The sequence below is a fragment of the Chiloscyllium punctatum genome, chromosome 10 (assembly GCF_047496795.1).
Source record: "Chiloscyllium punctatum isolate Juve2018m chromosome 10, sChiPun1.3, whole genome shotgun sequence".
NCBI classification, from domain to species: Eukaryota; Metazoa; Chordata; class Chondrichthyes; order Orectolobiformes; family Hemiscylliidae; genus Chiloscyllium; species Chiloscyllium punctatum.
The window spans coordinates 74,681,692-74,696,607 of record NC_092748.1 but is presented as its reverse complement, the minus strand read 5'-3'; the positions used below and the strand labels follow the sequence as shown (position 1 = coordinate 74,696,607).

The following is a 14,916-nucleotide window of genomic DNA, read 5'->3' as shown; positions in this document are numbered from 1 at the left end:
CACCTTCCCCTGCCACCACCAGAATTGCAAAACCTGTGCCCACACCTCCCCCCTCACCTACATCCAAGGCCCCAAAGGAGCCTTCCACATCCATCAAAGTTTCACCTGCACATCCACCGATGTCATTTATTGTATCCATTGTTCCCGATGCGGTCTCCTCTACATTGGGGAGACTGGACGCCTTCTCGCAGAGCGCTTATAAGGAATATCTCTGGGACACCGGCACCAATCAACCACACCGCCCCGTGGCCCAATATTTCAACTCCCCATCCCACTCTGCTGAGGACATGCAGGTCTTGGGCCTCCACCACCGTTCCCTCACCACCCGATGCCTGGAGGAAGAACGCCTCATCTTCTGCCTCGGAACACTTCAACCCCAGGGCATCAATGTGGACTTCATCAGTTTCCTCATTTCCCCTCCCCCTACCTTACCCCAGTTTCAACCTTCCAACTCAGCACTGTCCTCATGACCTGTCCTACCTGCCTTTCTTCCTTCCCACCTATCTGCTCCACCCTCCTCTCTAACCTATCACCTTCATCCCTACCCCCACCCACCCACTGTAGTCTTTGCTACCTTCCCCTACCCTCCTTGCTGACCTATCACCTTCATCCCCACCCCCATCCACCTGTTGTACTCTGTGCTACCTTCTCCCACCCACACCCCCCTCCCATTTATCTCTCTACCCTGGAGGCTCCCTGCCGTCAGTCCTGATGAAGGGCTTTTGCCCAAAATGTCGATTTTCCTGCTCCTCGGATGCAGCCTGACCTGCTGTGTTGTTCCAGCACAACTCTAATCTAGACTGGGATTATGTAGGTCCATCCACCCCTATAGCCTACATTGGCAACTTGTATTTCACAAGTGGTAAATTTTAAATTGCATAAAACAAACTGAAATGACATTTTGAATTTTAAAGCACAACCCAGACTGGAAGAACAGTGAAAATTTAGTAATAAGACCATAATGCCCTTAGGTGAAGGAGCAAAAAGCAGGTTATTCTGTCCATTGACTCTTCTCCCTTTCACTGAGATCATAGTTTATTTGATTGTCCTCAACTCACTGTCTTGACATATCACTATAATCCTTGGGAATCAGTTTAGCTCAATTGGCTGGATTGTTGGTTTGTAGAGCAGTGGGATACTAACAGCATGGGTTCAGTTCCTGTCACTGGTTTGAGGTTACCATGAAGGACTCTCCTTCTTGACCTCTTCCTTCATCTGAGGTCTGGTGGCCCTCAGGTTAAATCACTACCAGTCACTTCTCTCTAATAAGAGAGCAGCCCCTATGGTCTGGTAAGACTATGGCAACACAACCACTCTAATCCTTAATTCCCTTCCAGATTAAAATTCTGTCTATCTTAGCCTTGAATATATGAAATTCTCCAACCTCTACAGCCTCTGCAGTAAACATTCTATAAATTCACTACCCTCACAGTAGGCAATTTTCATCATCTCTGCCTTAAATAGGTGACCCACTACTCAGATCATGGGCACTGGTCCCAGATTCTCCTATAAGGGAAACAACCCTCCCTTCTACTTTGCCCAAGTCTATTAATAATCATATATGCTTCAATAAGATCTCCTCTCATTCTTTCAAACTCCAAAGAATACAGACCCAACGTACTCAACCTCTCCTCATAGAAAACCCCTCCATACCCAGAATCGATCTAGTGAACCTTCTCTGGACCACCTCCAAGGCAAGTATGTTTCTTTAGATCAGGGGATTAGAACAGTTCCATGTTCCAGGTGCAATCTGACTAGTGCCATGTATAGTTTTAGCAAGATCTTTGTACTCAATTCCCTTTGAAGTAAAGGCCAACTAAGTCCTTTCCCACAGAACTTGGATGCTAGCTTTTTGTGTTTCATTCATGAGGACCCCAAAAACACTCAGTACTGCAGCTTTCTGCAGTTTTTCCCTGTTTAAATAATATTCAGATCCTCCTTTCTTCCTGCCACAGTGCATAACCTTATATTTTTCCACATTATTTTCCAGCTGCCCAGGTTTTTCCTATTCACTTAGCTCGTCAATGTCCTTCTGTACACTCTTCGAGTCATCCTCATTCTTAACTTTCTCAGCTATTTTTGTGTCATCTGAAAACTTGGCAATAACACATTCACTTCCATCAATTGTCATGGACATATATTATAAATAATTGTGACCCCAGTACTGATTGCTGTGACACTCCACCAGTGACAGGTTGCCATCCTGAAAAATTCCCCTTTATCCCTACTCTATTTTCTATTAATTTGCCATATTGACAATTTATTTTACAGGCCCGTTTCATGAAAATATCATCGAATGGAAAAGGTTGAAAATGGCAAATGAGATATTAGAGTTTGTGCATCCCCAACTGCTGGTCTACCACATTCTAATATAGTAACATTTTATATTCATGTCATTATTATTTCCAATTTCCAGCAGGAACACTGAATATTTATGAGGCATGGATGCTGCAACTTGTTTTCCTGGATTTAATCCATGGTTAATTGTTACATCTGTCCTTCCATTGTGGTGAAAAAAAACTTAATTCACAGGTCATGAAACAAACTAGCAACTGCAAAACTCAGTACTTCAATGGTTGCAGTTAGAAACTTGCCCATAGATGAAACATTACACTGAATTTTACACTATAGGTTTAGAAAATCATGAGGGGCATGGATGGGATAAATAGACAAAGTCTTTTTCCTGAGGTGGGGGAGTCCAGAATTAGAGGGCATAGGTTTAGGGTAAGAGGGGAAAGATATAAAAGAGACCTAAGAGGCAACTTTCTCACACAGAGAATAGTATGTGTATGGAATGAACTGCCAGAGGAAGTGGTGGAGGCTAGTACAATTGCAACATTTAAAATGCATCTGGATGGATATATGAATAGGAAGGCTTTGAAGGGATAAGGGACAGGTTCTGGCAAGTGGGACTAGATTGGGTTGGGATATCTGGTTGGCATGGACAGATTGGACCGAAGGGTAAGTTTCTGTACTGTACATCTCTATGACTCTTTGACTGTATGACCTGTAGCTGTTTATTCCAACATCCATTAGTTTAACAGTTAACAACAATTGACTTCCTTAATTGCTCATTTATACAACTAATAACTACTTAAACAGAAGTGAGGTATTTGATGGTTGAATACACTTCGAGTCTAACATAAATTTAGAATAAATCCAGTTTTACCACACACTTTTCCCTTATTTTTCCTTTCTTTCTAAAATTGTTCTTGGGCTGCAATGCCACTGGCGAGGCAGTATTCATTGATTGACCCAGTTACATAAAAAGCTTTGACAGTTAATCAAATTTGAATTCAAATGGAGCTCAGGCCGAATAATGTAGCAGATTATTTGGAAATAAACATGCTGGTAGGGCTGGAGCTCCGTTTCTGAGAATGCATACTGATGTAATTCACATTGTGAATTTTTTTTTGTTTTTTCTTCTCAGAATTCAGGCCCCTTAGTTTTCCAAAATTAATTCATAGTCATTGTCCTACATTTACATTTACCCCCTATCCCAAACCCCCACATTATCAGGGGTATAACACAATTTGTTTCCTTCCATTATGGTGAGTTCCGTCACAAACTCCCAGACGTAGCACACAAGACTGAGGGAGGCCCCAAGGGAAGATGGGACCATTGAACTTGTTGTTTCATGCTGTTGAGAATAAACGTTTGAGTGAATACATTCAACTCTTTCCTTCCTAGTCCAATGGGGTACTATTTTTGTCCTGTGTGAGTGGACAGGTAGGAAATGTAAGAAACCATATAAACACTGTCAAAAAAAACCGCAAAGTTCTATGAATGCAGGAAACAAGTAACAAAAAGAGAAATTGCTGTAGTTCTGAAGAAAGGTCACAGGACCCGAAATGTGAACTCTGCTTTGTCTCCACAGCTGGTGCAGATTGTCTGAGTTTTTCCAGCAATTTCTGTTTCTGTTTCTGACCATAAGGTGCTTCATATGCCAGCTGACACTCTCACATTATGTGCTGATGTTACACAAGAATACTTCTTTGTGCGAAGTGACTCTTCTTCTGTGTCTTAAATGAATTCTGCAGGCCATCATCAATCACCTTGATTTTGTTTATTTCTGTTGTTGGGAGTTTAATCCACCTAGAACATAAGCATAATCTTCAGTAAGAAATTTTATTCATATTTTAGGCCTGTGTTCTGTTTACAGAGTTATTTCTCAGGCACATATCTTAATTGAATTAAAATTCCCATAAACTGTTGTGCATAGGTACTGTGTTTAAACTTGTTTATAATAGAAATGAACAAAACTGACCATATTCAGCGTTGTATTTCTCATTGTTTATCCTGTGTATGAACAATCACTCTCTTCTACCTTGCCAGGTTTTGAATACTGAGAAGAAATAACTCTTGATTTCTGTATATGTCTACAGTTTATTCTAATTGTCAGTTGAAAAAATTGGAGGAGGGGTTTGGTATATCTATTTGCAGCACAAAAGCAAAGTTACTAGACCCTTGGCTACAATGAGCAGATGCCTAGTTCTGCCAATTTTTCTCATTAAGTGGAAGACAGATCTAATTTACGTGCAGTATAAATTCTATAGAATTAATAGAAATAAAATACTGAAGAATAATCTTTAGTTTGGATATGCTAACTGTTCTAATTGTTCTTAAGAAAACATCTTGTTGACAGTTGAAAGGATGTAAGAACATTTTCAACAGACTCCAGTCTAATTGCTCTGGATAGAATTCTCAGACAGATTTGGTGATATCAATTTCATTTATTTAGGCATGTTTATTGGACTGATGCCAGCACCAACAGAATTGAAGTGGCAAAACTAGATGGAAGGTACAGGAAATGGTTGATTTCCTCTCAACTTGAACAGCCTGCTGCTATTTCTGTAAATCCTAAACTTGGGTAAGTAAATTGTTAAAACCACCAGTTCTTCAGTGAGATTTCACCTGTAATTTAGATAAATATTCCTCATGACATCAGTAACTTATTTTTATTTTAAAATACTATCTCTTTCTGAACAAATATTATCCCTGGAAATTATTAATTTAATCTTTGTCCATTTGTTCTGTACAAGCAGTTCCAACTCCAACTTAATTGCCAATTAAATAGTTTTTTTAAAAAAAGAGTTCAGTTAGTATTGGAAGGTTGAGTTTCAGTACATTTCTGTACTAAGGAAAGGTTAACAATAGAGCATGCTACTGATCGAATGCTGATTTGTTGATGGTACTACCTTTAGATTAGGCATCAAAACAAGATCTAATCTGATAGATGGATGAATGGCATTACTTGAAGAAGACCAGACAGTTCCCAATGCCAATGCTTTCCCATTTTCTGATCTCATTTGCTGTGTCAGGATCTTGCTAAATGAAAATTGGTTGCAGTATTTACCTACATATCTTTATATCTTATTTCGGAAAAGTAATTCATTAACAGTGAAGTCCTTTAAGAAGTGAAAGGTTGTAAATCAAGTTCTATCGCTAACCATTTCTTTCTCCTCTTTTAAACCATGGAAATTGGATTGTTTAAAATTGTTTTTTTTCACAGGTAATATACAAATGCATTTAAACCAATGTTAAATAATGTTTAAAACAAAAGGGTCTTCTTAACAGTGTCAAGAATTTTGTGTAGTTTACATTCTAAGTATCACCTGTTAGGAATTTGGATAGGTAAGATTTGCATTATTTATTGCTGCCTCCAGGTCTTTCCATTTTCTGAAGTAGGAAATATAGCAGAGTTAGAAAATATGTATTTATTCCAGTTTTAAACATTAAACTTCATAATATCAGAGCCAGAAAATATAATACAAAATTTGTGATTTATATTTAGGCTGCCTTCCAACATGCAGCTCAGTCACGTCTCATGCCATAACCAACCAGTATCCTTAATTAATCAAAACTGACTAAATTTCACACACTTTGTGTAAAATTAGACATTGGAAAAATATTGAACTACCAACCTTTTGCACATAACCGTAAGTATTGAAAGCAAACTCTCAAGGTTATGGGAAACTGGAATAAAACCTGTTTGAATGTTGAGAGAAATGTGTGGCCTCCCAGAAGGGGGGAAAACCAGTAACGTGCCAATAAAACATACTGATCTGACTTCACTTGTATACTTCAAAATGGTGGACCAGAATGACTAGTACATTCATCTCTAAGTATTACTGTTCTTTTACTGGCTTTCTCTCTGGATTGTGCTTGCTTTTTTTTTCAGTTTGACCAAAGCATATTTGCCTTCCCTAAAGAAGTAGGATGTAATGGGCAAGGGAAGCCCATTTTAGAACAATCGTTTTAGAATATTTCTGTTCTCGGTCTACTGCCGTTTTCCAGCAAAACCCAACACAAGCTGGAGGATCATTAGCTCATTTCCACATAGACATTTTCCAGCTTTTAGACTCAGTGTTGAGTTTGACAACTTCAGCCATGAACATTTTCCTCCATTTTGATTGCAGCCTTTCTCCACCCCCGCGCCATTTGCCCCATCCATCCCCCACCCCATATCTTATTTGCAGAGGTGATTCTCAGGCTGCCTTCTCTCCACAGATGCTGCCAGATATACTGAGTTTCTCCAGCACTGTCTGATTTTATTTCAGATCTCCAGCAGCTATAATGTTTTGCATTTATTTCAGTAGTTATACCTGGTTGTTAAATAAGCAACTTTCCCTTGCTTTGGATTTCCTAATATTTTTATGTGTGTCATGATTGCTGAGCAACAATCCACCCATTAGAGCTCAGTTACAATAGATGCAGTTCAGGTTGGTAATTGTGTATTTCAGCTCTCTGATAAAAGAGCATCAAATCCAGACAAATCTTGCAATTTAGAATAAGCAGCAAATTCTTGATTATAAAATGAATCAGAAGATTATTAGATGAGGTGATAAAGATAGAAAGATAATTTTCATCAGTTCATTAAGCTGTTTTCTGTGTCCACAATGAAATGGATTCTTAATCCTCTAAAACTGAGCCAATGATTGACTCTTTTGGAGATAAAATTTTAATGTAAGAAAGGTGTAAAAATAGTATTACAAAAAGACCTTGCTCATTTCAAGAAAAATATCAAAAACAATTAAATCAGTTGTAGTCAAGTGACTGTAGGCCCAAAATTGGAAACTCTAATTTGACCCACAAGAAATCACGGTTGGCAGAAAATTGACCAAACTAAATTAAAAAGTAGCCAACAGCTATCAGCTACAGAGAATAGTGGAAATCAAGGCCAACAAGTTCACAAAATACACTGGTTACATCCAGCCCAAGGAGAAGTGTATTGGAGAAGTTTCGATCAGACGTCCAGACATGATGACTCTTATTTAAGTACTTTGTTATTAATTCCTACACCCTGATATGGCAACAGTGAAGGGTGTTGAGTGATACCACTGGTTGCTTTGAACCCTGCTCATGACCCCATTGGCCAAAGGCCATAGAACATTCACGATGGTCTGGGGTGAGGGGGATAAAACACACACCTGTAGGCCACCCCATCAGTGAAGACTCGCAGCAAGATTCACAGCAGAGACCTGGTGGCGACCCAAGAAAACCCAGAAGAAGATCCACCCTGACCTGAGAGATCCACCTTTGTGGAAGAGAACCAATCATATGTTAGAAAGGAAGAAGATTCCACTGACCCACTCAAACATGTGGATTATTGTAGGAATTTGAGGAATGCTCACATGGTGTTCTTAATAAGGAATATTTTGTTAATAGATGATTATTTTGAACTAGAAGCCATACTATCTGTACCTTTGTCCTCCTAACCAAAACAGCACTTGGATAATGTGTTTTTAACACATAAACTGATCAAACTGTCCAAAACACAGACAATATTGACATTCTTGGGTAGACATTAAAGAGAACTCTTTGTTCAAACTCCAAAGTTGAACCTTACCAACCTTGATCTCTAAGACATTCAGCCTGAGCCTGAATTAAGAGTGTAGCTGCCTCACATGATGGCAAGGATCCAAGTGGGCAAAAGAGAGTGAAGGCTTCTGACCAGTGATGTGGCCATAAACAACTAGAGTTAGTACAGGTCCTTAGAAAAATAAATCTACCATAGGTTAGTACAGGGTTGGAGACCCGCAGGAAACAGAGGCCAGGAAACTGAATGCAGGGTCAGAGGACCCACAAGCTAATAAGAAGCCAGATATTAGAATCCAGGAGCTATGAGGATACAGAAGAGCTAGAGTAGGGTCAGGGGCCTATGATGTAAAAGATTGTGAAAAGTGTCAGAGATCAAGAAGTAAAAAAAGCAGCTAATCTAGGATCAAGGACCCACGAGAAAGAGTAGTTGGAGATTCAAAGGAACAATTAAAAGAAATGGTATAGTGCCTAGACTGGAAACATTAACAAAATACTTAAATAAGAAGTGGCCCAAGTGAGTCAACCATTGCAGTAAGCAAACATTGAGTCCGGGATTTGTAGGATTGAAATGCTGGGAAATGGTGCAGAAAGCTGAAGGGAAGCACACTTTAAAACTCAACAAAGCTATAACAATAGCCAGCTGCATGGAGCAGCTGAGAGGTAGAGAATGGGAGGTGGTGAAGCTGAGGAAGTGAAGAAGGAAATGGAGAAAGTAAGAGCCAAAGCAGCAGAAACAGGTGAATAGGTACATTTGGGACAGTTTCAGACATAGTGCATTAGAGCATACCAGGAGGCATAGCGCACTGTCAGTGATCGGAATGCAGGTGAAACAGCTGACTGAGAAATGCAAAAAGACACTCAGAATCCTGTACCAGGCAGGCAAAGAAAACAGAGTCCATGCCGAAGACCATTCAAAATCCCAGCATGAATTTGAAAAATTAAAGTCACATTTTTCCATGCAAAAGGGAATGATTTTTGACAATGGAATTAAATGGGGACAATGGGAGATTATGGGACAGACTGGGAGAAAATGGAAGAAGAGGCTTGTAGATACACCAAGGGACCCTGACCTCCACTTCCGGAGGGAGTAGATCCCTTCACACCCCCAGGATCTCACCCTGCCCCGATGAACCCACTGACCACAACCAGTCATGATAGCCAGATCCAATTACTTACACAACTCATTTACAGTGGCGCAATTGGCAGACATAGCAAGAAAGGTTCTGATATTTGGATCCATAATTGACTCCCATTTGTTTTTCAGCAGCATCCAATAACAAGGGGTTCCCAGGAGCTCAACGATGTTGAGGAGATAAAATTAATGTTAATTAGTCTGAGTCCTGTAAACCATTCTGCCTTATCCAATCCTCAATGTTGGAGGAAGGGAGCTGCAGGTCATGAAAATGATAATCTTAGCTGCTGTAGGGCACGATACACAGACTGTGTGGAGGGATTCAATAAGTATAGGCAGTGAAAGAGTAAGGACCCATCTGCATTTACCAGGTGCCTGTGGACACACTTCACAGGAGTCTTCAGTAACCTAGTTAAAAATCACACAACACCAGGTTATAGACCAACAGGTTTAATTGGTAGCACACTAGCTTTCAGAGCGCCGCTCCTTCATCAGGTGGTGTTGGACTATAACCTTGTGTTGTGTGATTTTTAACTTTGTACACCCCAGTCCAACACTGGCATCTCCAATTCAGTAACCTAGATCAGACAGCACTGACACTGTAAAACAGGCTAAACTGAACCTGACTCTTGTCTTGTGTACCACTGAGGCAGTGAGAGAAGCCTGTGAAAAGTTTGATCACACAGAAGACTCCCTCACAGAACACTGGGTGATATTTGGGATAGCCCAAGCTTGGGAGAAAGATTCATGGATCAGAACACCCTGAATCAGCTAAAGGAGAAGTGCACTGTGTAAAAGCACAAATGTCAGTCACATATGGAGGAATGAAAGAGAGTTATTATCGCAGCCTTCCACCTTCAAAGGCCCATCACACAGTGAGAGACGGGGATGAGCAGCAGGAAGGTCCGAGGCAGTAGCCACCCCCCCAAGGGAAACACTACAATTGTGGGTGCACAGGCTACTTTGCAAGGGACTGCAGGATACCCTGGCAATTAGCACTGTCACAGGAGTCAGGCTGAAGACTCTGGTCCATATTCCAGAATTAACAGAAAGACAAGCAATGGTTAAATTTGTGAGAGAGATCACACAACCAAATTTAGTGGAGATAATCCCACCATCTAACTCCTGATCTCCCCAGTGGGATACAATCCCCAAAGAATGACAGAGCCACGCCTCTCCTCAGTGGCTGAGCAGCACCAGTGGGACAGTGTGGGATGGTCCCTGGTACACCTAGAAGACCACCCTATTGACTTTTATGGGACACAAGGCAGTCCAGAATGACACTTGATACAAACTGAGATTTTGATAACACATGGTGTACCCATAAGAACATTCTGAGCAGACTCATTGGACACCTACAGGAGGAGGCAGAGACAGAATCTATGGAATATAAACTGGGATCCATCGTCTGCCATGTTGGTTAATCTGTTTACAGGAGGCCGAGCATAATTTCGACTTGGACCTTTTCAGGCAGTGTAATTTATCTTTTGATCTGACCAGTTGTGGTATTTGGCAAATGCCTGAGCCCAGCAGAGATTATAACAAGAAAATACACACAAGGAATTTATACCATGAGGAATTGTGGATTAGACCCACCGAAATGATGGAGGACACGACAGTACAGGCAATTCTCACAGAGCACAAGAGTGTGTTGACCAGTAAGAATAATGACTGCAGATGTACAGAGGGTGAGGTAGTGGTAGACAGACTGGATCCAAAGTTACAAAGACAATACGCTTTCTTCAAGCAGACAGAAGGGGACTTGGCCAAGGTCATTAGCAACTTGCTAAAGGAAGGATTCCTACACCTGAAGCGCCTGGCAAATAATTCGCTGAAATGGCTGGTTAAGAAACTGGACGGTGTTTGGCGGCACACCATTGATTACAGGGAATGAAATAAAATCACCCCAATCTTGGCACTTGCAGTAGTGACTAGCCTCGAAACTGTGGTAAGGCAGACCACACAAGCAAAATACTTTATTGTGTTAGACATTAATAATGGATTTTGGTCCACCCCCTCCACTGACCATTTGTCTTCATGTTTCAGGGCCAGCAATACACATGAAGCTCCTTAAACTGGATTTTCACAATTCTCTGTCAATATTTTGTCAGAAAAAAATGTCCCAACAGACATTTACTCAGACAGCTTGTATGTCTCCAACAGTTTAACTGACTTCCTGTCACTGTGGGAAGCTGGAGGATTCATCTTGGCAGACGAGAAACTGAGAGACTGCTGTGTGCTCTGTTTTATGGAGACATGGCTCATTCTTGTCATACCTGACTGTGCCTTGCAGGCTGAGGCATTCTCCATTCATCATATGGTAAGGGAAAGCATGAAGGAGTATGCTTCCTGATCAACACCTCCTCGTGCTCAGATGTGGTGAATCTGGCAAGCCACTGCTCCCTGCACCTAGAATACCTTACAGTGAAATGCCATCCCAACTATCTTCCATGTGAGTTCACCTCCCCCATTCTGACAGCAGTCTACATACCATTCCATTCAGATATGAAGAATGCTCTGGATGAAATTTACACCACCACAAACAGTCTGGAGACAAAGTACCCTGAGGCCTTATTCATTGTGGCTGGCGACTTCAAGCAAGCCAACTTCAAGAGGATGCTGTCAAAGTACCACTAACATGTCTTGTGTCCTAGGGATTAGATTAGATTCCTCACAGTGTGGAAACAGGCCCTTCAGCCCAACCAGTCCACACTGACCCACCAAAGAGTAATCCACCTAGACCCATTTCCCTCTGACTAATGCATCTCTAGCATGGCCAATTCACCTGGCCTGTACATCTTTTGAGTGTGGGAGGAAACCAGAGCACTCAGAGGAAACCCACGCAGACACGGGGAGAATGTGCAAACTCCACACAGATAGTTGCCCAAGGCTGGATTTGAACCTGGGACCCTGTTGCTGTGAGACAGCAGTGCTAACCACTGAGCCACCATGCTGCAGTGGACTGAACATCCTGGATTACTGCTATACAACCATCAAAGACGCTTATGGCTCCATCCCCTGCCTGCACTTAAGAAAATCAGATCACAATGCTGCGTTTCTCCTCCCAGCTGACAAGCAGAAGCTGAAATGGGAGGGGGCTTCCCAGAAAATAGGAACCTCTTATTGGAGGAAGGAGAACAGCTTCTCCAGGACAGCTTGGAATCGGAGGACTGGACCATTTTTTAGTACTCAGCACTAGACGAGTACACCACCACCATTAGGAAATGCGTGGAGGACTGTACCAAAATAAATCCAGGTATTCCCCAACCAGAAACATTGGATGAGCCAGGAAATCACTTCATACTGATGGCCAGACATGCAGCATTCAAGTCATATGATCCAGACCTGTACAGAAAATCCAGATACGACCGCTGCAGACGGGGTACAAAATAAAACAGGGAAAGGTAGTGAACAAAGACACATCCCTCCCTGATGCACTCAATACTTTCTATGCTCAATTTGAGCAGAATACCAGTCACATGGTGACACCTGCCCTGACAGCTCCAGACATACCTGTTCCTTCAGTCACTGCTGCAGGTGACAGATTGATTTTCCTGAGAGTCAACTCAAGGAAAGTGATGGGCCCAGATGGAGTCCCCAGCTGTGTACTTACAACCTCTCCCTCTGACAAGCCGAAGTCTCCACCTGCTTCATAATACGACCGCCATCCCAGTACCTAAGAAAGCACATACAGTGTGCCCTAATGACTACTGCCCAGTGGCTCTGACCTCCATAATCATAAAGTGCTTTGAAAGGCTGGTTACAACCCACATCAACTCCTATCTCCCAGCCTGCCTCAATCCCTTGCAATTTGCCAACCGATGAGAGCTTCGGTAGTTCTACACTCATTCCTGGAACTTCTGGATAACAAGGACACTAACGTCAGACTCCTGCTCATTGATTATAGTTCTGTCTTCAACACCAGCATACCCTCAAGACTAATCTCAAAACTCCGAGATCTAGATTTCAGTTCTGCCCTCTACAACTCGATCCTCAGCTTCCTGACCCATAGACTGCAATCAGTGAAGATAAACAAATGCACCTCATCTGCGATAATCCTCAATACTGAAGCTCCCCAAGGATGCATTCCCAGCACCTACTGTACTTCCTGTACATTCCTGACTGTGTTTCCAATTTCAGAATTAACGCCAGCTACAAGTTTACTGACAACACCACCGTGGTAGGATGGATATCAATCACTGATGAGTCAGAATACAGAAAGGAGAAAGAGAGCTTGGTGTTATGGTGCAATGATAATAACCCCTCACTCAATGTCAGCAAAACAAAAGATCTGATCATTGACTTCGGAATGAAAGGAGACGGACACGTCACCATCTACATCAACAGAGCCGAGGTGGAGAGGCTCAAGAGCATCAAGTTCCTGGGAGCGACGATAACTGATAACGTACCACATAAATGCAACGGGCAAGAAGGCACAACAACACATCGTCTTCCTCAAGTGGCTCAGGAAATTCGGCATGTCCATTTGGACTCTCAACAATTTTTACAGATGCACGATAGAAAGCATACTGTCCAGGTGCATAAAGGTCTGATATGACAACTGCTCTGCCTAGGACCAGAAGAAACTGCAGAAGGTTGTGTGCACAGCCCAGATCATCATGGAAGCCAACCTCCCATCCATGGACTCAATATACACTTCTCATTGCCGCGGACAGGCTACCAACGTCATTGGTGAGGAAAGCTAAAGGCATTCTGCCCTTCATAGTGAGAGGGTTTCAGTATCAAAGTGAGGATTTCTTGCTGCAAGTTTGAGAAAATTTGTAGCTCAGATTGAGATTTTGGATGTAAGTTTGCTCGCTGAGCTGCAAGGTTCATTTCCAGACTTTCTGCCTGTTTGTCCAATGTAGTGTTTTTTACAGTCCTTACAAGGATACATGAACACCAACTAGTACAAAAAGACATGACCCTCTCTCACTAGTATCCTCACATACGGATGAGGAAGGACACCACTTCGACTACATCCATCCTAGGACAAGCCAAACAAAGACACGCACGAGAATTCCTAGTAGCGTGGCATTCCAACCACAACTCTATCAACAAACACAGAGTTAAACCCCATCAACCACCCCCTGAGAAAAGGAACAGGAAGTGACTTCACCACAGGAAATAACATCACCACAGAAAATGACATCACCAACCCAAAGAAACCCAAACATATAAATAGAAAGCAGGAATTCTCAGCATTGCTTTGCCTGAGGCCCACTGAAGATATTACCTAGTAGGGTAGCGAAACATCTGGAAATGAACCTTGTAGCTCAGCGAGCAAACCTACATCCAAAGTTTCTTGCTGCAGCTATACAGAGCCTTGGTGAGGCCACACCTTGAGTATCGTGTGCAGTTTTGGTCTCCCAGTCTGAGGAAGAATATTCTTGCCATTGAGGGAGTCCAGGGAAGGTTCACCGGACTAATTCCTGGCATGGCAGAACTGACATATGAGGGAATACTGGATCAAATGGGCTTGTACTCAGTGGAATTTAGAAGAATGAGGGGAGATCTCATAGGAATATGTAAAGTCCTGATGGGACTGGACAGGCTAGATGCTGGAATAATGATCCCGATGTGCGGAAAGTCCAGAACTAGGGCTCAAAGTTTAAGAATAAGGAGTAGGCAATTCAGGACTGAGATGAGGAAGAATTTCTTCACTCAGAGTTGTGAACCTGTGAAATTCTCTCCCACAGGAAGCTGTTGGTGCCAGTTCATTAGATATATTCAGGAGGGAGCTGGATATGGCCCTTGTGGCTAAAGGGATCAAGGGGGATGGAGAGAAAGCGGGAATGGGATATTGAAATTGCATGATCAGCCATGATGGTACAGGCTGGAAGGACCGAACGGCCTACTCCTGCACCTATTTTCTATGGTTCTATGTTTCTATCAAAGATCCATCTCACCACAGTAATTCAGTCCCACAGTCTCCTCCTTCGACAGAAGCTTGAACACATGCA

The 14,916-nt window shown here is 42.1% G+C and overlaps 1 protein-coding gene across 3 annotated transcripts in view; it reads left to right on the top strand.

The window, feature by feature from the left end:
• The window catches only part of lrp2a (low density lipoprotein receptor-related protein 2a), a 346,919-nt gene that overhangs the window by 288,719 nt on the left and 43,284 nt on the right, over positions 1-14,916 (top strand). For all 3 annotated transcript variants that reach the window (XM_072579538.1, XM_072579537.1, XM_072579536.1), the window contains one exon: positions 4,742-4,870. In XM_072579538.1, the coding sequence (XP_072435639.1) occupies positions 4,742-4,870 (129 nt within the window). The remainder of the gene's footprint in view (positions 1-4,741; positions 4,871-14,916) is intronic.